General features: G+C 38.9%; 1 protein-coding gene across 3 annotated transcripts in view; it reads right to left on the minus strand.

Moving 5' to 3' along the window:
- The window catches only part of MAP3K20 (mitogen-activated protein kinase kinase kinase 20), a 172,273-nt gene that overhangs the window by 89,514 nt on the left and 55,078 nt on the right, over positions 1-27,681 (minus strand). For all 3 annotated transcript variants that reach the window (XM_082657753.1, XM_082657752.1, XM_082657751.1), the window contains one exon: positions 1,780-1,867. In XM_082657753.1, coding sequence (XP_082513879.1) covers positions 1,780-1,867 — 88 coding nt within the window. The remainder of the gene's footprint in view (positions 1-1,779; positions 1,868-27,681) is intronic.

Consider the following 27,681-nt stretch of genomic DNA (forward strand, 5'->3'; position numbering starts at 1 on the left):
ATGTTCACTTCCCTTCCAAGGGAAATAAAATGGTAGCTGCCTCTTGGACTCTGTTCCAGGTCTTATAAGCAGATTTTAGAAAATCTCTGTGATGAGAAGTTTCAGCAAACACACATGCACAGGTGCACACATACACATACACACTCTCACCCAGAAATCATCAATTCTAGTCCCTTCCTTCACGTATGAGAAAACTGACACATAGATCATCAGTGACCCACCTCTGCAGCTGTGGCAGAATCAGGACAAGATTTCATCTCTCAATTCCTATTCTGGTGTTCATTCCATTCCATCACTCTGATAAATTATTCTTTCAAGTCGTCAGTATGAGTGACAACAGCTGCCTGCTGTAATAACCTTTTCTATTAACAAGTACACTCAGGTTGGAATAGATTCAAGCCATTCAAGATTCCCCCCTCAGAACCCCAACATCTGAGAAAGACAATGAGGTTCTAAAGGGGGGGAGCTAGCTAGGCGGGGTGATCAAGGTGTGTGTGCCTGTCTCTTTGTGCCTTAACCTTCCCGTACTAAGACTTATTTGTGTTCATTTCAAGAGGCAGGGCAAGTGCTATCATCCCCTACCCATTTGATCTTCCACACTTGACTCAGTTCGTGTATGTACGTCATCCCTCAGCATCTGTGGGGGGTTGGTACCAGGACCCCTTGCAGATACCAAAATCCACAGATACTCAAGTCCCTTATATAAAATGGAGCAGTACAGTCGGCCCTCCACAGCCGTTGGATCTAGTGTGCTCACAGGCTTCTTGCATACAAGAAGAGGAGATTCTGTATAATCAAATTGAGAAATGTACACCACTGTGGTTCTACCACTGGCTGGGTAACCTTGGGAAAGTACTTAAGTTAGAGTTTTAGTTTCTTATGTGAAATAAAATTACTTTATCTATTTCATAGGGTTATTCTAACTATTAGATGAGATAATTTATAAGGAAGTACCTAATCCAGCCCTTTTTACTGAGGGTGTTTTGTTATTTTATATAAAGACAATCCAAGTCCTTAACACTACAGTAAAAAAGAGGGCTAATCTTTTAAGGTTTTCTTGTTTGCTTTGTTTTGATCAAAGAACTGCCGTGATAAAGAACCTGGTCAAAGTTACGTATTGTAAAATTGAGCACTATACTTATCATAGACCTGAAGTTGCTCATTGGATTATACAAATATGAGTATAAAGTGTTAAAAATATGTGCCTTTCTGTGTTTTTATAAGGCAAAATTTTCTGTGTGCTCCTTTTTGGAAAGGGTAATTCCATCAGTTATAAACTGCTGCTCCAAATTATGTGATAATTTAGATCAAGGTCATTATCAACGCAGATGACCAAATCTGAAAAATATTCTCATGTCAGAGGCCTTGAAGAAAGAATGCTCTAACGGGATTAAAATGCCTTGCAAAGAATTATAACATGAATAGCTCAAGAAATCTTAATTTGTAAAAGGTCACAGAGTTACAAAAAACATCGCTCATTTCAACTAATTAAATGAAATTTTAGTTAAATGGCACCTTTAAATATTGGTACTGCAGCTGCGAGTGCATTTAAATAGCATTTACGCAGATATAATTAGCACAATTAAACATGGGTAGAAGTGGAAACACCATTCTTAATTATATTGATATAATCAGTTTTATTAATGCTTTATAGCAACAAAAGTGACATCTGACAGTAGCACACAATTCATGACAGAACCTAATATTAAGCATTTTAGCATATTAAAGAATCTAAAGCTAGGTAATTGGGGAAAGAAAAAAGTCAAATAGAGTTCTTACCTGTGACGATACCATAGTTGGGAGGTTCAAGAATTACTCCGTAAAACTGGATGATGTTTCTGTGACTGAGGACACTGAGTATTTCTGCCTATACAAAAATCAAATACAAAATTGCATAAAATTTCACATTTATAAAAGTCTCATAAAATACGTTTCCTACTCAATTTTCTTTTACATACATTTACAAAGATGTATATGTGCTCAACAAGTATGTGATGCTGATAAAACTGTCTTTGGCAGCACTCTTGACAGATTAAGAATTTATATATTGAAGCTTTCTGAAAAATTTAAAGAAGAAGTGGGGTTGAACTGGCGGCAGAAGAGGTGCTTACTAGCAAGCTGGCATGACTGACAGTGGAATGGGATGACTAAAGAGGGGAGATACCACATTTATTTACAGTAAAAGCCCTCTTCCTAAAAGTCAAATACATTTTTTCCTGCATAATATTTCTTTTGGGAGACTGCAATAAGACTGAACTTCTGTCGGTTGGATGAGTAGTCATGACAAAATTACGGCAGGGTTTCTTAACTATTACTGGAATAGATTCAGGTAATACCTATTTATATTATTTATCTAACCATTTATTTAAAATATATTATTGCTCTCGTACCATATGCAAAGTACTGTAAAGGACAGACACGTGGATTCTTGACCTTCAGTGGTGATTTGATAGGGAAGCCAGACTTTACACTGTGAAATGTGTTAATTATTAGAAAACTGTACTGCAGGGTGTCATGGTAAAAAATACTGTTTATTAAACTTAATTGTTTTTAATTAATTAATTTATTTATTTATTTTGGGCTGCATTGGGTCTTCATTGCTGTGCATGGGTTTTCTCTAGTTGCTGCAAGCAGGGGCTACTCTTTCGTTGGGGTGCACAGGCTTCTCGTTGCGGTGGCTTCTGTTGTTGTGGAGCACGGGCTCTAGGCCCACGGGCTTCAGTAGTTGTGGAATGTGGGCTGAGCAGTTGTGGCTCACGGGCTTCTAGAGTGCAGGCTCAGTAGTTGTAGCACACGGGCTTAGTTGCTCCGTGGCATGTGGGATCTTCCCGGACCAGGGCTCGAACCCGTGTCCCCTGCATTGGCAGGTGGATTCTTAACCACTGTGCCACCAGGGAAGCCCTAAACTTAATTTTTAAAATGAAAAATAAAAGAGGTACCACAGTGTATATCTGCTAATGTCTACAGGAGGATGTTCTCTAGATTAAGTAAATTACATGTAGTCATTAAAATTTTATTGCTTTTGTGGAGTTAAAATATGGCTAATCAAGAATTAAAAGTACAGTTAAAGTCAGCAATGAATAAAAATGGAGAAGCCTTGGTCATAAAGGAGACTCCCCTTTGGGAATTTGCACATTTGTTACACATTTTTCTTTTCATAGTAGGAGTTGAGTTTTCATTTAAAATGCTGTGAAACTTGTTTTGAAGGTGGTGTGACTAGATAGAAAACAGAAGGTTGAGGGTTGACAAGGGGTCAATGTGGGAACAAGAGAAAGGAACATTATTCGTGATTGGATGAGACATTTATCAAGGTTGATTTGACAGTTTTTTCTTTTAGTAATATAGGTGTTGAAGGGAGCCATCAAAACGATTCCTTAACATTCACTGAGCGTCCACTGTGTGTAGAGGTTCTGTATTCATCAAACAACCTTCTCATAGTTTAGTTTTCCAAGTAGAAAGAAAATGCATTAATTGAGTAATAAATACAATTATTCATCCATATGACAATTCTACTTCTCATTAAATAATCATAAATGACCTTGGTTGTAAAAATTGAGTTCATGTGAAGCTTGGAAATCATAAGCCCTCTATTTTTTTAAAATTAATTTATTTTATTTATTTATTTTTGGCTGCATTGGGTCTTCATTGCTGCACATGGGCTTCTCTAGTTGCGGCGAATGGGGGCTACTCTTCGCTGCGGTGCGCGGGCTTCTCATTGCAGTGGCTTCTCTTGTTGTGGAGCATAGGGTCTAGGTACACGGGCTTCAGTAGTTGTGGCTTGCGGGCTCTAGAGCGCAGGCTCAGCAGTTGCGGCGCACAGGTTTCGTTGCTCCGTGGCACGTGGGATCCTCCCTGACCAGGGCTCGAACCCGTGTCCCCTGCATTAGCAGGCGGATTCCTAACCACTGCGCCACCAGGGAAGCCCCAAGCCCTCTATTTTTAAGTGGCAGATCAACTCTTTTGTGAGTAAAGCATGAGAGTTCAATGTTAGGAAGCATAAATGTTGGGACTAGTATTGGTCAAAATAGGGGACTGTTATCCTTTGGTGTGTTTTGTTATATTGTTTGGAATATCTAAATCCTGTGACCATTAAAAATGTTTGTAACAATAAAGAATAAATACAAGAATATTCTGAATCCTTGGAGAACCTTTTTTTTAAAATTTTATTTACTTATTTTTGCTCATTGGGTCTTTGTTGCTGTACGCGGGCTTTCTCTAGTTGCAGCGAGCGGGGGCTAACTCTTCGTTGCGGTGCGTGGGCTTCTCATTGCCGTGGCTTCTCTTGTTGCGGAGCACGGACTCTAGGCACACGGGCTTCAGTAGTTGTGGCCTGCGGGCTCTAGAGCGCAGGCTCAGTAGTTGTGGTGCATGGGCTTAGTTGCTCCGCGGCGTGTGGGATCTTCCCGGACCAGGGCTCGAACCCGTGTCCCCTGCATTGGCAGGCAGATTCTTAACCACTGCGCCACCAGGGAAGCCCTGAATGACCATTTTATAATTAAGCACGACATGGGATTTTCAGTGATCCAGCTAGTTTTCATGCTTACGTTTAAGATATTGACAAATTATACCCTGGAGAGAGAATTTATCTTTTCAGGTATTGGTAAGCATGTCTAACAGCTCTTGAGTAGACATATGCTAATGACAAAACAACTATTGTGTCCCTTTGTTGTGCTCGTATTTTAATTTTTTTACAGTTATAAAAAACTCTTGCAGTATGATTTGTAAGTAAAAGACATTTTTATGGAATAAGACTTTAGGTTCCAATTTAATAAACTAAGAATTTGATTTAACATCTTGAAAACAACGTGCTATTTTAGAGTGCTGTAGCAGTTTCATGGAAATGGGCTAATAATAAGCAGAGGTAGATTAAATAAATAAGTGGTATTTGCAATCGATGAAGGTCAAGTGACACCATGTTAGCAATTCAAACAAACTCCAACAGAAATACCTGGGATTAACTGAATTACTAAAACCTGTACTTGTAGCAGCCAGTAACTGACAGCAAGCGTATGTATTATGTAGATTTGCCTTTATAGGCACCTGCTTGCCAACAGTTCATTAATGGAAATTGCTGAAGTAAATATGCAGCAAATAATTTTTCCTTAGATTGTTGTTTTCCAGATTTAAATTCTGGGATACTCTAGCAAATGGCCTGCACATCAAAATAATGGATTAGTGGTTTTAAAAAGTTCACTATTAAAAAGGAAACATAACAATGACGAAGGCTAAAATAATGCTCCATTGTACTGAAAACTGTAAATATCTTTTTACACTATTAAAACTAACAAAAGAATTATTTTTAGTACATATAATTTGATGAAAGTTGTTTATTTCTGTTGTATTGATTTTAGAGTTGCATTTTTATTTAACTGAAAAATTGATTTTGATTTTATGAGCTATACACAATAAAGAGTTAATTTTCAGGTTTATGTTTACTCAAGTTACACTGAAATAACAATTTTAGTCAACACTGGAAGTCCAGATGACTTCATTTTTCTACACAATGTATTTACATTTCTGTTTGCAAAATGCTATTGTAAGAACTCTAACAGATACTTGTATGCGGACTCACAGCAGCATTATTCACAACAGCCAAAAGGCAGAAACCACCCAAGTATTCATCAAGTGATGAGCAGATAAATAAAACATAGTAGCTAAATACAATGAGTATTATTTGGCCGTAAAAGGGAATTAAGTTCTGATACTTGTCACAACATGGATGAACTTTGAAAGCATTAGGCTAAGTGAATAAACCGGGCACAAAAGGGCAAACATTGGATGATTCCACTTATATGACATATCTTGAAGCTGGCAAATTCACAGGTTAGAAAGAATGTAGATTAGAGGTTACCAGGGACTGGAAGAGGAAGAAATGGGGAGTTATCACTTAACATGTAGAATTTCTGTTTGGAGTGATGAAAAATTTTGGAAATAGATAGTGGCGATGGTTGATTTCAACACTGTGATTATAGTTAATGCCACTGAACCATACACTTAAATATGGTTAAAATGACAGATATTATGCTGTATGTATTTTACTACAATAAATATTTTAAAGGTTTCAAAAATGTTATTCTAGACTTTTGCAGAGATGAATGACCATAATCTATTTACTAATCATCCAAGAGTTACACAACCCAAGGTCTAAAGATCTTTGGGGTAAATAAGTAGTTTTCCAGATTAGGACGTGAGGATTTAAGGAAAGACCAGGACAGACTACAGCAATTTAAACTCATGCTCAAAGATTCTCCATAAAATAAAGGATCCCAATGTGACAGACAAGTGGAGTAACCACAGGTCGATTCATAAAAATGTCTAGTAGTAATGTCCTTATCAGAGCACACAGATGTCTATACAGCTATTGTGTTTGCAGTAAGATATGTGACTGCTCCCATGGTTTCCAGTTGGGGCTGGTTTCTTCTTCCCTCCCTCCCTCCTTCTTTCTTCATAGGAAAACTTATCAGGGATTTGGGGAGGAGGTGGGCACTCTGTTAATTTTCTTTCAACTGGCATTTCTAAGCATTTATGTGGGGAGATGACCCATTAGCTCAGTTGGCCATGTTTCCAGAACTCAACCAGCAGGTTCCAAATGGCTGATCCAATCAGAGAGAATAAGAGAAACTAAATATCATAATTTAACTAAATTTACTAAGTATCATAATTTAACTAAATTTAAGTTTAGGGGGTGGTTAAGTTTTAACATCCTTCCTTTAAAGTACTTTCAACAGCTTTATAATAAGGTTTTAAGTTAATTAGTATCTTCATCTTCAGAGCAATCCCTTTCCCTCTATTCAAAACTTTTTTCAACCTAATCCCAAATTTTAATTTGTCTCTGTAATTTTGGAGAGCTACCATAGAACCCTTAAAGATTCTATGAGTTTTTTTCTTTTAGTTGAAGTATAGCTGATTTACAATATTGTGTTAGTTTCAGGTGTACAACAAAGTGATTCAGTTATATATATTTTTTCAGATGATTTTCCATTATAGATTATAAAATATTGAATATAGTTCCCTGTGCTGTACAGTAAATCCTTGTTGCTTATCTATTTTATGTATAGTAGTTTGCATCTGTTAATCCAATACTCCTAATTTATCTCTTCCCTTCTCGTTCCCCTTTGGTAACCATAAGTTTGTTTTCTTTGTAAGTCTGTTTCTGTTTTGTATATAGATGCATTTGTATTATTTTTTAGATTCCACATATAAGTGATACTATATAATATCTATCTTTCTCTGTCTGAATTACTTCACTTAGTATAATATTCTATAGGTACATCCATGTTGCTGCAAATGGCAATATTTCATTCTTTTTTATGGCTGAGTAATATTCCACTGTATATACGCGCACGCGTGTGTGTGTATATATATGTATGTATGTATATGTGTATATATATATGTATGTGTGTATATATATATATATATATATATATATATATATATATGCCTCATCTTCTTAAACCAGTGGGCACTTGGGGGTTGTTTCCATGTATTGGTTATTGTGAATAGTGCTGCTATGAACATTGGGGTGAAAGATTATTTTTTTGTTTGTTTTGTTTTTTTTTGCGGTACGCGGGCCTCTCACTGTTGTGCCCTCTCCTGCTGTGGAGCACAGGCTCCGGATGCGCAGGCTCAGTGGCCATGGCTCACAGGCCCAGCCGCTCCACAGCATGTGGGATCTTCCCAGACCGGTGCACAAACCCGTGTCCCCTGCTTTGGCAGGCAGACTCTCAACCACTGCGCCACCAGGGAAGCCCAGATTTTGTTTTAAAGCTTGTTTTACATTTAAAAATATTCCATTGATACAGTCTGTATGTATTTATGTGATAACTTATTAAAAATAAAGTTGGGTTCACTTCTTTTTGTGAAAGAAAGGTACCAATGGCACTCTACTTATCACTATAAAATCAAAGCAGTAGTTTATGAAGACCCATATCATGAGGCTGGCAGGCTCTATTTACATCTTATATTAGGAACAAGCTTTTCTCCCTGGTTGTCAACAGCTCTTAGCCGCTACATAGCAGCAGGACTGTGTCTCACAGGGTCCATCTTTCTGCCTGTGATGTGGTACCGACCACAAAGACAGTAGGTGTAAAAAAAATCCAAGGTACACTTCTACTGTCCACGAGTGTCAGCTGCTCCTCCTTGCCCTCTGGTGTGTGGTATTTAAAACATTCCTGATTTCTGGAGGACCTTGATTTCTGAGGTCCTCACCAATTCCAAGAGTCTATGATTCCATCAGAGTATGATAGTAAAAGGAAGAAAAGTGGCTCATCCAATCCTTCAAAAGGAAGCAGTCTCCTTACTGCACTGTGCATTCAAGGTCAAAGGCTCTCTCCAAAGACAGCTCTGTCTCCAAAATACCAATCTGATCCAGGATCAGTATAGTCCCCCAAAGTTCAAGAAGATATGAGATGAACCCACATTTTTAAAAAACTTAAAATGACACATATAAGAAGAGAGATGGGGAAGAAATAAAATAACATATTGATTGTGGTTATCTGTAGGTAGCAAAAAGAATCATAAATGATTTTAAATTTTTATATATTTCCCAAATTCTTTACAATAAGTCTCTATAATTTTTGAATCAGAAAAAGTAATACATGTACGTTATATGTAATATATATGACTAGAGCATATAAATATAAAAATATTGATTTGCATGGAAATTCTGATTTTTCCCTAGGATTGGGTCAGGAAGAGATAAAACTCTTTCCTTACCTCCCCAGAACTACCCTAGGTATATAAAAACTAGTTTAGTTAACCTCTGAGCTATGAGTTTCTCTTGATATGGCTCCAGAGCAAACTAGTGTTCACCTGGGTTATTCCTGAAGAAGGCCATGGACTCTGAGAGGCCATGAGACAAAGGTGCTGGGCACTGAGTGCACCTATTCAGAGTCTGGCTCAGTGCTTTATTAAATCATCATCCTTCCGCTCCCTTCTGACATTTGCTCCTGTGGCCCAGTGCTCTTGAGGGAAGCCTTCCCTACGTTGCTCATCTTGCACCACGTCTAGTATAATACCACATGAGGGAGAAAGGTTAGATGCTTTATATACTGGAAGTACTCAATAATATCTGAAGGGTGGATGAACAAATAGTATTTGATGATAATGATATTAAATGTGTTTAAGTAATTGCCACGGTAAGAGTTCATGTTAGGTAAATGTTTACTCTGAACAGGACAGTAAGAAGATTAAAATGCCTGTGGGTGTGGCTTTGCTTTAATATTCATTCTGTTCTTTTACATGCATAAGGGTTACTTAAGGGTATTATTTTATAAGAATGACAATCAATTATACAACCATAGTAGAAGCCACATGGAAATTTATGTTCACCAGCTCATTGTTGATTTGAACTTTCAGAATGAAGACTTGGATGGCTACGAGTTGCCTCTTGCAGGCTCTGCCGTCCACAACAATCAAACAGGCAAAATTTCTTGACCGCCCTTCCCTGTTTGGCTATTCTCCAAGCATGCCCTCATTGCACTTTTTCAGATTCAGAATGCAGAGGCTTGCTTAGTCTTAAACCTTCCAGTTCCAGTTTTCTACCCAATGCATTTTACCATTTATATTTCCAAAAATCACCTCTGCAAGTAAGCCAGCTTCTTATCAAGTCCACACTTTCCATACCCACTGTGGCAGACACTCCTCTACGACACACTGAAAAATGGAGCCCTGATTCTCAGGAGTGGGGCTACATTTCATGAAGGCTTCTTTCTATAGACTGAATGTGTTCCCCTAAAATTCGTATGTTGAAACCTAACCCCCAATGTGATGGTATTTGAAGGAGGGGCCTGTGGGAGGTGATTAGGTCATGAGGGTGAAGCCCTCATGAATGAGATTAGTGCCCTTATAAAGGTGACCCCAGAGAATTCTCTCACCCCTTCCTTCTGCCCTGTGAGGGCACAGCGAGAAGATGGTCATCTGTGAACCAGGAAGCGGGTTCTCACCAGAAACTGAATCTGCTAACAACTTGATCTCAGACTTCCCAGCCTCCAGAACTGTGATGAATAAATGTTTGTTGTTTATAAGCCATCCCACCTTTGGTATTCTGTTACAGTAGCCTGAATGGACTAAGACAGCCCTCTTCCTAGACTTGGGCTAGTATCACAAAACTCTACAACAACTGAACGAGGCCTCTTATGAACAGGAGGGGTTCGAAAAGACAATGCCACTGGTCTTCTCAGAACAGCATACCTCTTATCATTATCCCCACAGAGCCCAGAACTATCGGACTTAGCAGTGGAATGTAAGGGAAAAGGGGAAATTCTTGATTTAAAAACTCCTAAAACAGTAGTGTGTTTACAAGTCTATAAGGTCAAAATACCTGGTTCTTTCAGCCAAGAAGTGGGTAGACCTTCCCTTCCCTTTTAACTCTTTCAGGCTCTGATTATAAAGATAACTGAGTCAGAATGTTCACTCTCAGTAATCAGAAGATTTACATATCAGATCACAAGAACCAGGGTCAAGAAAAAGTTGTTTAATTCATTGCATTTTTACTCCAAGAGTATCATGGCTAGAGGCATTTTCCTAAAATAAAAATTTGATTCTTACATGTACGGCAAGATGGAAAACCAGCCCCCATTCCTCCTAAAAACTCAGGGCTATAGAACAACTTTAAAAGTAGGCTTGGATGATTCTCAATCCTGTATTTAATCACCAGAGTCATACCCAGGTCATGCTCTTTGAGTCATTTTAGGCTTAATGAGACTCATTCAATAACATGACAAGCAGCAAACCTCTCAGTTCTGTACGTTCTCTTTCAAATGCTGCCCTTTAGGTATTCAGGGAAATAAAGAAGGATAAATGAACTGAATTCAGGTTCCATAATATAATACAGCCTATATTCCTCATGACATTTGACGTCATGAAAACTTTTCTTTGGAAGAAAAATGTCTAGAAATACTAAGAAGGAAAAATAAACAAGTCATTCTGCTCACTCTTCATGAACAGTCAAGATGGAGCCATGTGGGATGCATTACAAATGTCACCGGTACTGGGAAGTCTAAATTGCTCAAGGGTTTTCCTGGGGTTGCAGCAGACTCACCACATGCAGCTGCTTGGACAGCAGCCTAGGCTCCCCTCCAGGGATCAGGCTGCTCTCCAGTTAAGTACATACCCAACTAAGGGCAGACTAACCTGGCAGGATGGAAGGGTGGCTAAAACTGAATGAAATAAATAGTGAAGATTTAAGGATAGGGATTTAAGAGATATCTCCAAGGCATAAAAAGGCTAAGAGACTTTAGATTCTTCATGCTCACAACAGAATATCACTGTGATGACATGAAAAAGTAAAATATATTATAAACAACCTGTATTCAGTTTGGGTGACAAAAGCACATTCAAGCACCTAACTTTCCACTAAACAACTTATGTAACTTGGTCAAAGAGATCACTTGGGGCTAAAATTACACAGAAAACCTCCCCAAAGAAAGCCTTTGAATAAGACTTGAAGTATGAACTAACGAAGGATTAAGCTTTTTTTTTTTTAAATGAAAAGCAATATAATTTAATCAAAATCTAGATTAGGCGAGTGGAAATTTAAATTCTAATTACAAAATAGATGGCCCTGGAGCCACCTGGTCACTCTGGACCTTGTTTTCTTCCTAGAAAACTACTTGGTTGGACGAAATTATCTTACAGATTCCTTCATGCTCTAAATTTCTTTCCATTTCTATATAAAAAAAAAAATTGATGCATTATTAACTACTTTATTCAGAGTGGGTGCTCAATAGATATTTGCTAAACTGAACTGAGGTAGTTAACTGTGGTGTGTTAGGACATCCTCTGGAGTCAAACAGGCTGAAGCATGAGTCTTGGCTATGCCACCAATAAGCTGGGTGATTTAAAGGAAGTTATTTAACCTCTCTGGGCCCGTCTCCTTAAGGGAGAACAGAAATCCTACCCCAGTGTCTAGCAAATACTAGGTGCTTATCCAATGCGAATTCCTTTCTCTGAAGGCTTTCCCCTTCCTTTTTAATCAGTTCATCATTCAGAGTCAAGTCAAGCTTACGAGCAAAGATCAGATCTCTTCCAGCAGTGGATTATACTTTCGTAATTGGTTTGTATTAGTTAGCTGCATGTATTTATTATATTTGACTTTATGTTTATCTGTGTTTTTACCTAAATATAGCACTTTAATATTTCCAAAGCACTTATGTTATTTGACTCTCACAAGTAAGTTAGATATTTTTATCATATTTAAGACTTAAGAAAACTGGGTCATTGATTTGATTTGTGCAGGCTCATTTTTTTCCCAGGAGCCTAGTAAACGTCAGTAATAAAGTTTGCAACTAGGTCTTCTACTTCTGCCTCTTTTTATAAATTTCCACCCCACTTTAAAAAAAAGTGCAATAAAATATGAGTCCTCTCATCTAAATATATATATTTTTAAATCTATTTATTTATTTGTTTTTATTTTTGGCTGTGTTGGGTCTTTGCTGCTGTGTGTGGGCTTTCTCTAGTTGCGGCGAGCAGGGGCTACTCTTCACTGCGGTGCATGGGTTTCTCGTTGTGGTGGCTTCTCTTGTTGCGGAGTACGGGCTCTAGGCGCATGGGCTCAGGAGTTGTGGCACGTGGGCTCTAGAGCACAGGCTTAGTAGTTATGGCGCATGGGCTTAGTTGCTCCGCGGCGTGTGGGATCTTCCTGGACCAGGGTCGAACCCGTGTCCCTGCATTAGCAGGTGGATTCTTAACCACTGCGCCACCAGGAAAGCCCTCTAAATATTTTTTATTAAAAGTTGCCCTTGCTCAAAGAGATTCCAGTTTGCAGACTCCTGAATAATTAATAACAGCTAGGATGTACTAAGTGCCTAGTATGCCAAGTACTTTATGTAGACTGCTTTTGTTTTTTAATGTTTCCATTTTTTTAACATCTTTATTGGAGTATAATTGCTTTACAATGGTGTGTCAGTTTCTGCTTTATAACAAAGTGAATCAGCTATACACCTACATATATCCCCATATCTCCTTCCTCTTGTGTCTCCCACCCACCCTCCCTATCCCACCCACCCTCCCTATCCCACCCCTCTAAGTGGTCACAAAGCACTGAGCTGATCTCCCCTTGCTATGCGGCTGCTTCCCACTAGCTATCTATTGTACATTTGGTAGTGTATATATGTCCATGCCACTCTCTCACTTCGTCCCAGCTTCCCCTTCCCCCTCCTCTTCCATTTGTTTTTATTTCAGTTGGCGATCTTCTTCTTTTATTTTGAAATGTTTTATATTTGCTGTGAATACATTTGCTAATGCTATTTAATGACTTAGATCAATCTAGAGAACTAAAACATAATATAAATGTAATTTTAAAACGCATACTTTTTTTTGAGCAGAGGTACTTATTTATCTTTATTTTGAATGTATGTAGTATGAAGAAATTAAAAGAAGAAATGGAAGGGGTAGTTAAAGAACTTAATGACAATAATCATATTTTAGAAAGGTAAGTAATGCAAAAAATCATTCTGCCTGGTGATTGCATATGCAGTTGGTAGACTAACCTTTTAAATCCTCACAGCAAACCATGAGCGAGGGCCCTTCACTATCACCCTTCACTAGGCACAGAGAAATTTTAAAACTTGCCTAAGGGCACAGAAAATGGCAAAGCCAGGTTCTTAACACAGGTTGTCTTATGTCAGAGCTCTGCTTATAATCACTAAACCGTCCCATTTTACTTTACAAACCTAATCTGAATGCAGAATGGAACCTTAGTTTATAGAACATCCGAAAATTACAATAGGCCTAGAAAATTTAGAAGTGTGAGAAACAACTCCTCATCAACTCCCCCTTAGGGCCTTGGCCACTGCCCCCACTGCAAGATTTCCATACCTTCCTGACACTCAACTGTGCACGATCAAGTAAAGAACCAAGATCTAAATCCCGTAGGCACTAGGCCGTCAGGCCAGCCAGGAACGACCATATTGATAGCTAATAAAACCAGTTAATTGCACAGCATGAAGCACCCTCTCTCTACGCAAAAATTACATGGTTAGGAATTTTGAGCGACTCTCGCAATCTGATTAGCTAAGTGCTTTATAATATTACTCTACAGTGCAACAGAGTTTGATTATTTACATCCCATAAGAGAAATGTTTGCTACATTTATTATGGAAATCTGAAAAATCATTTAGAAGAATTCAGGCAAATTTAATTTTTAAATAGACTTGAAAAGTCCTTTCACATCTTGTAGACTCCAGTTAGACAGTATCTTGAATACCTGGATTCTTCAGCTAAGTTAATGATTTCACTATTTCTGGGCTCTGTCAGCATAGTCAAACAATAACTAATGACAAAGGCATGTGTGTGATATCTCACAGACTATTGAGTGAAAAAAAAAGTACCAAATCCCAACAAATATATAGTAAAAATAATCTGGAATCATAGGCTCTTAAGATCATTTCTCCTCTAAAGGTCTGATGAAGAGATCGCCTCCACTTAAGCAAACCCTCCAATACTAATAACCATCACCACTTACCATGACAATCTTTCCTTCCATTAACCTTCATGTTGAAATCTAAGTCTTTCTTTGTGTTCAATAGAGATGGTGAAAGATAACATCTGAAAGCTAATTTTTATATTATATTACATTATACATTTTCCTAAGCCTAAAAATTTTAATTCTTATCAATTTCTTGACATATCTTATTTTTCAACTTTGGGGGGTTATCTTTACCTAAGTTTATGCAAAGACATCAGTGATTCTGAAAACATATTTAAATAATTGGTATTAGGTACAGCCATCTGACTGAATGTATTCACTTTTCAGCCCAATATTGGGATATGTTGCAAACTTGGTTACCGTGGCTCTCCTCAAAACCATCTTTATATTCCTCCCATCTAAAAGAAAATTTTTGTTGTTCTTTTTAGTTCAATCATATAAAGTTATAATTTAAGTATAATGGTCTTAGTAAAAGGAATATTTGTGATTTTCCTGAACTGGTTTGTTTTTATCCCATTGCTCAACAATCTATCATGTTACATTTTTCAAGTTGATTGCTAAAAAGCTTAGACACAAATTTGTTGCCTATGTCTAGAAAGTACAAAGAACCTCATGAGTGTGTTTTTATCATACTAACTTCATTCCTGTTTTCATTTTGTTTTTCTACCATATTTTCCGTTTGCCCCATTTTCCTACTTTAATTTCTTTACATCTCACAATTTATATTTTTATTAGCTGCCTTAAATCGTTTTGACAACAAGGTCATACAATAAAATAGTATTCTGCAGTGTATCTCAAATTGGAGTCCTCAAGATAAGATTCTGGGGTCCACAGATAGATCCTTGGCAGCCCATCAAGTGAAAACTCAAAGAAACACTGGTCTAGTCGAAGGGTTACCTCTTGGTTACCTATCTGTGCACACAGATACTATTTCCTTAGTTTTTTCTCCTCCAGCAGGCTTCACCAGCATTCTGCTTTAGCAATTTATGACAATCCCTTAGATCCTTCCATTACCCACCCATCGCAAACTTAGAAGCCCCTCCTTGACCTTAATCTTTTAGCCTTATTCCCCTTAAACCTGCTCTTCAGTTGGTCACATTGAGGTCTCTAGTCCCCTAATTCCGTTCAGTTTTTCCTTTCTAATCAACTGGGTTCTATTGAAAGAAACAGAGATCCAAAATAGCAGCAGTTTAAAGAAGTAGTTTATATTGTCTCAAAACATGAAGGCTGCACGAAGCCCAATATGGCAGCCCCACAATTACCTCCATCCCACCATCCTCCCTTAGCACTGGTTGGCATCCTCAACGTTACCTGATGGTCACAATACAACCCCTGAGGTTCCAAGCCATTATATTTACATTCCACGCAGCAGGAAGGAGGAAAGTGCATAAGGGCATCCTCTTAGGCCAGCCTCCTTTAAAGAGCTTTCTCAGCAATCTCATCCAATGATTTCTGTTTACATCTCTAATTATTGAAAGCTAAAAAACTGTAGCAGTAATTTTGAGTATCTCCAGTGTGCTCCCTTTTTTCTGGCTGCACCAGGCAGCAGGCGGGATCTTCCCTAACCAGGGATCGAACCCGTGCCCCCTGCATTGGCAGTGTGGAGTCTTAACCACTGGACCACCAGGGACGTCCCAGCTCCCTTCTTCATTCTCTGTTCACCCAACAAATATTTACTGAGTGTCTATGTGCCAGGCACCATTTTTTTGGTGCTGAGGATAGGGATGAACAAGATAGCAAAACCCTTGCCCTCATGGAGCTTACGGTCTAGTAGAGGAAGACAGACAATGATGATATCAAGTAGTAAACAAGACAACCTTTATGAATCAGCTACAATAAACCTTGACTATTTTCATGTCCTTCAGCTACTCTTGCCTTTTTCAGTCTCAGGTTACTATGACTACTCTACACTGGGGAAACAGGCATAACTGCCTTCAGTATTCCTTCCTTATGCTTCCTGCCTTTCTATGTGCTTCTATCTATCCTTCCTCCCCCAGACCTTACCCTGACACCTGTGCTCTTTATATCTCCCCTTCCTCCCTCAGGACATTACGATCCATCAATTATATCCTTCCCGGAGCCTTTAATCTCTTTCTAGTTCTATCCTCTAGGCCGAAAAAATGCTTGAGTTTCATCTCTCCAAGAAACAAACAACTTTCCTTGACCCTCTCTCCTTCTCAAACTACTTTCCTTAACATCAAAATGTCTTGAAATAATACTTTACACTAAGTTCTGTTTCCTTGCTTTCTATTCACTTCTTAATCCAATTATATTTGGCTGGATTTTTATTCTATTGTTAAAGTTTCCCTAACTAACTCTGAATTCTGATCTTTTCTTTTAAATATACCCTTTATAGGTTCTGTTTTGAGTTTTTAAGTTAAATATAACCTCCCCTTAACACTCTGGTACTGTCCTTAGCATCTATACCTGTGCTATATCCTGGTATGAATGAAAACAAGGATCAGACACAGGCATTGTAAGTTATATACAAATAAAATAAACCCCTACCATCAAGACTTACACAATATCAGGGGAACAATAAAAGCACACAATAACAAGATGCAACACAACCACCGTAAGAAGTACAAAGTGTTGTGGAGGACCCATGTGGAGATTAGGTGAAGCTGGGGGATAATGGAAAGCTTCTAGACAATGCAGAATGAATTCAGTTTTTTCTTTTTTTTTTTTTGCGGTACGCCGGCCTCTCACTGTTGTGGCCTCTCCCGTTGCGGAGCACAGGCTCCGGACGCGCAGGCTCAGCGGCCATGGCTCACGGGCCCAGCCGCTCCGCGGCATGTGGGATCTTCCCAGACCGGGGCACGAATCCGTGTCCCCTGCATCGGCAGGCGGACTTTCAACCACTGCGCCACCAGGGAAGCCCCTGAATTCAGTTTTGATTTATAGCTGGTGAAGGCTTGGCATTCCAAGCAAAGGGAAGAGCAAGAGCTTTGGTAGAGACACAGCATGGGGCAGCATATCTGAGAAACAGAAGCACTTTTGTTTGGTTGGAACATGGAGTATATGTAGAACACAGATAGGTATTGGACCTGCAAACCTACAGCAACATGACAATACATGCTAAGCTGATTTTCAGGTTGAATTTCAGTAGGAGAGACTCCTAAAAAGTAAGAAAACATATTAATGTTTAAACAGACCTTCCAGCCTGGCCTGCAGAGGTAAGAGAATTATTAATTTACCACTAGTTGGAATTTAAAGGTGATCTACTCCAACTGTCCTTCTAATGAAGTAGTTCCCTTAGTATTATTTTAAGAAATAGGCATTCCACCTCTGATTGAACACTCCTAAGGACAAGTTAACACCAGGAAAGCAGTGATGTATTGCTGGGAATTTGGAAATGACTGACATAAACAGGTGAAAGCAGAGATATGCCAAGTCCCTCTAAAGTGAAAAGATCCTTTCAGGCCAGCAGCGTGGGAGATAACTTGATTGAAAGTATTGACACACTTAAAGTTCACGTGTGTGCATGTGTGTACACATGTATATATTTGTGTAGTTAGTGGTAGTTAGGGATGGTCAGCCATAAAGGCCTAGAAAAAAGAGATAATAAGCACTGGCAGGGAAGTCTGTAAAGCATAATAACTTCTCCAATGAGGCGGGTCCTGTTGGAGGGCAGATAAATTAGATTATCAGCAGAATGTAGCAGTAGAACATATTCAAATCCCATTACTAACTCCTCTTGTTCTGAGTCCACACTCACAAAGCAATGTCTCACCTATGAACGGAAAATTTTAAAATTAGTAAGTTGACTTTATTCTTCAGTTGCAGTCAAATATGTTAGCAAGATTTAGCACTGAGTCCACTCAACTCTGAAATTTCTGATCACATAAAGCAGAAGCTACCTGAGACTTCCCTGGTGGTCCAATGGTGAAGACTCCGTGCTTCCACTGCAGGGGTCGCTGTTCGATCCCTGGTCGGGGAACTAAGATCCCACATGCCACGTGGTGCAGCCAAAAAATGAAAAAAAAAAAAGGCAGAAGCTACCTTACTAGTGAGCTATTTGGGCAGCTACCAGCTTTCCCTAGAAGTTGCCTTCCCTATATCCGTGGGAGCCTTCGATCCCATATAGTAGGAAACTACTTTTCTAGATAGGCTATTCTGTTGTCTCAAGTTACCTGAGTTGACCTATGTAACTTCCTGTGTTCCTTGAACTTGCTTGCTCAGATTTTTATGTCATTTCCAAACACCATCACACCCCAAATTCTGATTTTTCTCTTTGCTTGAAGAGTCAGTTGGTGTCCTTAATCTGACTGTGGCTCTATTTAATACCTTAACATTGACACCTCTGAGCAGAAAGAAAGAGAGTCCCTTTTTCTTGGCATTTGATAATGGTACTTAATGATACTGTAACATTCTTCCCGCACCTGTTGACTGAAGCAGTGTTTGTGTAACAGGATTCCTTTTATTTCATGCAACAGTGCTTAGAACCCTGGAGAGATCAGAGACAGGCCTCAGTTTATATTCTGAGTGCCCTAGGTGGAACTCTTCTCATGCAACAGACCATTATCATCACTAAAAGTCTCAGAGAAAATAATTCAAGATTTTCTGTATAATTATGCTTATCAATGGCATATGACCCTCAAAACACAAGAATCATTTTGCATGTAAACAAATATAAACCTGGAGATGACGTATGTTATATATCAACAAGAGCAACACTTCTGGGAGCCCGAGACCTTTGTTAACAAAACACACAGAAAGTCATTGCTGAGTATAGCCGGGATGGAATAGTGAGCCCAGAGATACAGGGTCTCACTAAGTAGTGAGGTCCAACAGTGAACCCAGAGATAAAGAAGAAAATAAACCAGAACATCGGCATGTTTTCCGAAGGAGTTGGATAGAAGACTGTGGGTTATGAAGCATGAGAACATACACCTTGTTAAGGGCCTAAAGAAAGCTATACAATTTTCTTTAAGGCTGGGAGAAAGCGACTTGATACAGATGAACCAGCTCCCATAAATACTATCATTTTATAATTCTTTTGCAATCAATGAATGTAATAACTTTTGAGTTTCAGAAGTTGAAAGCTGAACACACCATCACTCACACACTACTCTACCTAATGCTCACGCAGGGCTTCCTGTGTATTAACACTGTCTCATCACTTTACAGACATTAATGCATTTAATCCACAAAGTAAATACTATTATTACCCCCAGTTTATCTCTAAGAAACTACAGAACCGGAGGCTATGTATCTTGCTCATGGTCAGATAGCTGAGAAGCAGTGAAGCCAAGATTCAAACCAGGCAGTCTGGCTGTACAGCCTATGATTTAGACCATGACACAGTACTGCCTCTCTCACAAATGAATGTCGATAGATGAACATGCTCTATACATGTACACAGATGTGCATGGACACACATTTCTATATATTTCATATAAATGGGCAAACTCACCTGTGACAATACATATGCCTAATATAGTAAATACTCTAACATATTTATTTGATCTGGGTATGGAAAGAACTCTAGAATCAGAATCAAGAGACCCACGTTTATTCTTGGTTCTGACACTTGATGGCTATGTGATTTGGGGCCTCAGCTCACCTAATGATAAAATGTCAAAATGTGGAGGTAAAAAGGACAGAATGAATGATCTAAAGTCCCTTCAACTCTAACATTCTGACTCAAATCGGATTTAATTGGTATGGGGTGGGACCCAGGCATGGGTGTGTCTTAGAAGCTTCTTAGGTGAGTCTAATGTGCACTGGCCCGGAGAGTGGTTTCTGTGGCAAAGCTACACTGTAGCCTCATTACTTTGGAGTCGGAAACCCTGGGGCTGAATTTCAACTTTCTCATGTGTGAGCTGTGTGGCCTCGCGAGTCTCTTAATGTCACTGAGCTTGCTCTCCATCTGTAAAATAAGAAAACCAGTATCTACTTAAAGCAGCTGTGAGGGCCAAACATGCATGGAAAGTACATGCTAGGCACCTGGTTTTCCTCAATGAATCATTCCTAGAGTGAACGCAGACAAAATTTTTAGAAGATATACAGAACTGAATTCAGATACACAGAACATCAGTGAGAACTATGAAGTGCTGGAAAACAGATGCAAAGACTGACAGCAGCAGCACAGTGAAACTCAGAAAGGAGAGAATACCTGTCCTGCCACAGGTCTGGGCAGGAGAGTGACCACAAACCAGAGAGTCTAGTGAATACAGCACTGGAAGAGAGTGAAGGCACATGTCATCCTGCATACTCAGGTAACACCACAGCAGCTGGGAGAATCTAAATCCAAAGACCAAAATATACCAAGGAGACCAAAAGTTGTTAAGCCTAGTTCTTCTATTCTCTAAATAAATCTCTTAAAGTCCCCTACTATTTTAAAAATAAAGTGCCAAGCTGAAGGAAAGTGAACATAACTTCTCTTTTCCACACACAGGGTAAGGAATCCAGCTTATCATCATTAGCCTCACAATTACTGCATTTGCAGAACGCATGTGAATTCGGTGGGGCAGGTCTTGTGTTTCTATCTTCTGCCTATTCTCAGATCTCTGTGTCAGAGGTCACAGAAGAGCACACAATATACCATTATTTGTTTTCAAAACAGCTGCCTGTGGTCCTGGCTGTCATTCATCATAATGAGGTCTCTGTTGTGTTAGTTTAATCAAATGAGCCCAGTACGTGTAACTGTATTCTCCATTCAAATATGGAAGGACTATCGGCTCAAAGGCAATGGGGAAAATATTTTTCAGTTATTTTTCCAGGAGTGAACACGGATCACAATGATCTATTATCTGTAAAGTGAGGATATTATCTCTCAGCTCTCTAAAGGCTGTTGGGAGGACGGCCCAGAGAGCAGCGCATTCTTACTGCGGCAGCACGGAGAGGAATACAGGTGCGGCATCAGGAAGGCAAGGACTTGGGTTTTCGGTTCTGGTTTTTCACTAAGTCCTCTGTGTGCCATACAGCAAGTTACTTGGCCTTTCAAACACTATACATCTGTGGAATGGGGGATAATAAAAACTTTAAACTTTTTCTTTTGAAATAATTTTTAGGTTCAGAGGAAAGCTGTGCTTCGGATTCCATTTAGAGTCATAGAAAAAAATAGAGGCCCCGTAGAGCCCTCGCCCAGTTAATATCGTACATTACTATTAACCAAAACTCCAGACTTCGTTTGGATTTCACCTGTTTCTCCATGAATGTCCTCTTTGTGGTCGAGGACCCACTCCAGAGTACCACATCACATTTAGCTGTTAGGTCACCCTAGTCTTCTCTGGCCTCCTATCACAGGCTTTTAAGAAGAATCAAATAAATGTGAAAACACTTCATAAAATGAAAAGGAGTATCAGAATACATTTTACTACTGTTAGGCATTAAATGAGTCCATGCATATAAAGCACCAAGAAAACTGGGATGTATTAAGCTCCCAATATGGTTATTAGCGTTATCATTATAATAAATATTTATACACATCCTACAATGTGGCCGGTTCTACATGTCTTCAATCTAGCAGAGCAGGAAAGACAAGAGACAGAGTGAAGGCAGGGGAGGCATCAGTGGAACCTCAGAAGCCACGCAGGTTTCACTTCATCATCAATCTTAGTCCTAGAGCTACACAGTCAAAGAAGCCATGAAGTTCAAGAGGGACCATTCCATAGAAATCAGCAAAGCAACCAACACTTATACATTTCCTGTTAAACAATCTGCACAGTTTCCAAGCACCATTAGGAAGTTAGAAAAGATGACCTGTGGTGAGGGGGAGGCAGGAGAGTGAAGCTTTCTTCACCCGTCAGTGCACTGAGCTTGCTAACTTGCCTGGGAGAAAGCTCAACCAGGGTCCATGGTACTCACATAACCCATCTCAACAATATCAGGAAATAGTGAATAAATTCCAAGTTGCTTTAGAAGAATAAAACAAAGGAAACGTTCTGGAGTTGAACATGTACTGAAAGCCACTAGACATCCTGCCACTCACTGCATAACATATTACTAAGCAGTGTTCAGAAATTTTTACGACCCAAGAACCAGGGAGGTACTATGACCTGTTTTTTAGCAGAGAGGCCAACATGTCCTTAAGGATATGTTTGTCAAATGCATTAATATAATGTAATGTTAGCAGGCAAAAACTACACTGTGTGTGTGTGTGTGTGTGTGTGTGAGAGAGAGAGAAAGAGAGAGAGAGAGAGAGAGAGTGATGGTGGGCAAATAGTTGAGTGGAGGTATAAAGAAGAGTGAAATAAATACTTTAATTGTAATAAATAGCATTTCTTTTCAGCTTTCCACATTACCTTCTGGAAAACCGTGTTAACAAATATAATCCAGGAAACTTTTTAGCCAATTTTTTTTCTTTTTTTTTTTTTGCGATACACGGGCCTCTCACTGTTGTGGCCTCTCCTGTTGCGGAGCACAGGCTCCGGACGCGCAGGCTCAGAGGCCATGGCTCACGGGCCCAGCCGCTCCACGGCATGTGGGCTCTTCCCGGACCGGGGCACGAACCCGTGTCCTCTGCATCGGCAGGCGGCCTCTCAACCACTGCGCCACTAGGGAAGCCCCAGGAAACTTCTTAAAAAGTCTTTTTTGAAGCCAGTTATAGAATGCCTCTTGATCAAATTCATATTTCAGAAAGATTAGGATAATTCTTCATGAAATTTGGTGGTACACTATTTTGGGTGAAAAGTAAAAACTGACAGCTGCTGCTGGTTGCATTCTATTTTGTTTAGGGTAGCAAGGTCCCCAACCAAAACTTTCATCCCACAAGCCCCGTTATAGCTAATGTGACCTTATAACAAAATTCTAAGAAGATGTAAGAAGATATTATTCACGCACACAAAAAAATGAAGTCGGACCCCTTCCTCACACCATACAGAAAGATTAACTCAAAATGGATCACAGACAAAAACGATGAGCTAAAACTATCAAGCTCTTAGAAGAAAATACAGGAGTAAATCTTCATGACTTTGGGTTAAGCAGAGCTGTCTTAGATATGATACCAAAAGTACAAGCAACAAAATAGATAAATCGGACTTTATCAAAATTAAAAACATTTCTGCTTCAACAGGCTTCATTAAGAAAATGAAGAGACAACTCATAGAATGGGAGAATGTATCCATAAATCATATATCTGATAAAGGGCTTATATCTAGAATATATACAAACTCTTATTACTTAATAACAGAAAGACAACCCCGTTAAAAAATGGGCAAAGAATCTAAATAGCAGTTCTCCAAAAAAGATATAAATGGTCAATAAGCATACAAAAAAATGTTCAACATCATTATTCATTAGAAAAATGCAAATCAAAACCACAATGAGGGACTTCTCTGGTGGCGCAGTGGTTAAGAATCTGCCTGCCAATGCAGGGGACGCGGGTTCAATCCCTGGTCCGGGAAGATCCCACGTGCTGCAGAGCAACTAAGCCCATGCATCACAACTACTGAGCCTGCACTCTAGAACCCGTGAGCCACAACTACTGAGCCTGCACGCCACAACTACTGAAGTCTGCATGCCTAAAGCCTGTGCTCTGCAACAAGAGAAGCCACCTCAGTGAGAAGCCCGCGTGCTGTAGAGTAGCCCTCACTCGCCACAACTAGAGAAAGCCCTCACATAGCAACGACGACCACAGCCAAAAATAAATAAAATAAAATAAATAAATTTAGAAATAAATTAATTAATTAAATTAAATTTTAGAAAACACGATTAAATGCCATTTCATACCCACTAGGATGGCTATAATAAAAAAAGACAATAACAAGTACTGGTGAAAATGTAGAGAAATTAGAACCCTCATTCCCTTCTGGTGGGAATGTAAAATGGTACAGCCACTTTGGAAAACCATCTGACAGTTACTCAAATAATAAACATATAGTTACCATCTGACTCAGCAACTAAAATTAAAGAAAATTAAAAACATATGTCCATACACAAACATTCATAACAGCATTATTCATAATAGGCAAAAAGCAGAAAAAAATCCACACGTCTATCAACTGATGAATGGATAAATAAAATGTGGTATATTCATACAATGGAATATTATTTGGCAATAAAAGGAATAAAGTATGTGATATTGTGATTTATAATAAGAAATATGTATTTGGTCTTCGTTCCCATTTCTGGCACAGAGCTCCTAAAACCCTTGGAATTCCCTAAATACTGAGAGCAACAAAGGTACCTTTTGTTATGTTAATGAGATGGCTCTTGGAAAACACCTGAGGATGGCAGCTGGTTGCCAAGAGCACCAGCCAGGTGATTAGGGGGGTTGGAACTTTCAGTCCCATCCCCCTGACCTCCAGGGAGGGCAGAGGGGCTGAAGGTTGAATCAATCGCCAAGGATCAATGCTTTAATCAATTGTGCCTATGTAACAGTCTCCATAGAAATCCAAAAGAACAGGGTTCAGAGGGCTTCCAGGTAGATGAACACATGGAGATGCTGGGAGAGTGGTATGCATGGACAGAGGATGGAAATTCCACATCCCTCCCCACATACTTCGCCCTTTGTTCTTATTTCCCTAGAGAGGGATGTTTAAAATTTACAAATATAATGATGGATTTGTCTATTTCTGTCTTTAGTTCTGGTGGTTTTGTTTCATGTATTCTGAAGCTTAGTCATTATTTACATACTCAATTACGACTGTTATATCTTTTAAGGAATTGACCCTTTGGTCATTATTAAATCAATATCCTTATCTCTGGTAATATTCTTGGTTCCTGAACCACAGCACTTTTATTATGCTTTCCAGTTGTGTAAGATATCTTCATCTTTTCACTTTCAACAGATCTCTAATATTTAAAATACATTTCTTGAATATAGTTTATAGTTGGGTCTTGCTTTTTTTATCCACTTTGACAATCTCTGACATTTAACTGGGGTGCTTAATCCTTTTATACATAATGTTATTATATATGTTGATCGCTTTAAGTTTACTATACTGTTATCTTTTCCATTTGTTCCATTTGTTTTTTGGTCCTCTTTTTCTCCTTCCCTGTCTTCATTGTGATTAATAATTTTTTTTTTTGGTATTTCATTTTCATTTCTCCATTGGGTTTTACACAATACCTTGTGTGTGTGTGTGTGTGGTTGCTCTAGGAATTCAATCTGTACCTTTATCACAGTCTACTAGATTTAATTTTGTGCTACACATAAACTGTAAGTAATTTTCTTATGCCCCCATCCTTTGTGTCATTTGCATTATGTAATTTAATGTACATACATTATAAAATCCATAATATGACAGAACAACTCTTCCTCTAAACAGCTGTCTTCTGAAGAAATTAACAAAATAAAAAGATTGTCTTTTATATTTATCCTCATATTAAAAATTACCATTTCTTGTAGTGCAGATCTGCTGGCAACTAACTGTCTCAATTTTCATTTATCTAAAAATGTGTCTACTTCACCTTCAGTTTTAAAGAATACTTTAATTGGATATAGAAATTCTGTTGACAGTTCTTTTTTTCACCCAGCACTTTAAAAATGCCTCTGGCCTCCATTGTTTCCGAGGAGAAATTACCAGAAATTTGTATTATTTTCCTTCTTTATGTATGTGTCATCTTTCTCTGACTGTTTTTCCTAGTTTTCTTTTACCTTTGATTTTTATCAGTTTAGCTATGATGTGACTAGGTGTAGTGTTTTTGGTTTTGATTTTTGTCTTTAATTTATCCTGCTTGGGGTTTGCTGAGCTTTTTTTTTTTTTTAATAAATTTATTTATGTATTTTATTTATTTATTTTTGGCTGCATTGGGTCTTTGCTGCTGCACGTGGGCTTTCTCTAGCTGTGGTGAGTGGGGGCTACTCTTCGTTGTGGTGCGCAGGCTTCTCATTGTGGTGGCTTCTCTTGTTGCGGAGCACAGGCTCTAGGCATGCGGGCTTTAGTTGTGGCACGCAGGCTCTAGAGAGCAGTCTCAGTAGTTGTGGCGCACGGGCTTAGTTGCCCTGCGGCATGTGGGATCTTCCCAGACCAGGGCTCAAACCCGTGTCCCCTGCACTGGCAGGAGGATTCTTAACCACTGTGCCACAAGGGAAGCCCTTGCTGAGCTTTTTGGAGCTATAAGTGTATGCTTTTTACCAAAGTTGGAGAACTTTAAGTCATCATTTCTTCCAATTTTTTTCTGTTCATCCTCCTTTTTTTTTCCCCTGGAATTCCAATTACATGTATATTAGATTGACTGATATTGTCTCATATTACTGAGTGTTCAATTTTTTCAGTCTTTTTTTCGTATGTCCTTCAGATTTGATAAACCCTATTAATCTGTTTTTACATATACTAACACTTCCTTTTCATTTACTAATCTACTGTTAAGCCCCATCTAGTAAAATTTACATTTCAGAAAATGCAGTTTTGCAGGTCTAGAATTTTTAGTTTCCATTTCTCTGCTGAATTTCCCACTCTATTCTCTCATTAGGGCCATGGTTTCCTCTAAGTTCTTGAACATGTTTATAAAAGCTGCTTTAAAGTCTTTGTTTGCTAATTACAACATCTGGGTCAGCTCACAGTTTGTTCCTTTTGAAACATTTTCATGTTTCTTCACATGTTTAGTAAATTTTTATTGTACATTGGCCAAGGATATAATTTAGTATAATAAAGAAAAGGTAAACGAATACTATTTAAACACAAAGTATAAAGGTTATTAAAAGGAATGAGGTAGCTCTATATAGAGTCACATGGTACCTCAATATACAAAGTTAAAAATTCAAGTTGCGGGCTTCCCTGGTGGCACAGTGGTTGAGAGTCCGCCTGCCGATGCAGGGGATGCGGGTTCGTGCCCCGGTCCGGGAGGGTCCCACATGCCGCGGAACGGCTGGGCCCGTGGGCCATGGCCGCTGGGCCTGCGCGTCCGGAGCCTGTGCTCAGCAACGGGAGAGGTCACAGCGGTCAGAGGCCCGTGTACCGCGAAAAAAAAAAAAAGAAATATGGTCAGTTAAGGTCTTTTCCAAAGCTGAGATTCTATCGTGGGTAAAGAGTATTGGATCCAGACCCAAAAAACCTAAGATTAAGCTCTGGTTTCTAAGGTATAATTTTGGGAGTCACACTAAACCTGTTTCATCATTTTGTAAATGGAATGATAATATAACAGTGCTTTGTAAATAGTAAAAGTACTATCTGAATAATATTATTTATAATCATTTGAGGATAATGCAAGGGATATTGAGTTAAAACCTTAACAGAAGTTATTTAAGCCAGCCATTAAGCAGACTTCTGAATGGTAAGGATTACAGAACCCGTTTTCCAGAGAGGTGGTGGAATTTTAACATGACATATAATTCTCAGTCTCCGGGATGGTTTAGATATAGT

Source organism: Grampus griseus (genome assembly GCF_964374135.1).
Source record: "Grampus griseus genome assembly, chromosome: 7".
In the NCBI taxonomy this organism is placed as follows: Eukaryota; Metazoa; Chordata; class Mammalia; order Artiodactyla; family Delphinidae; genus Grampus; species Grampus griseus.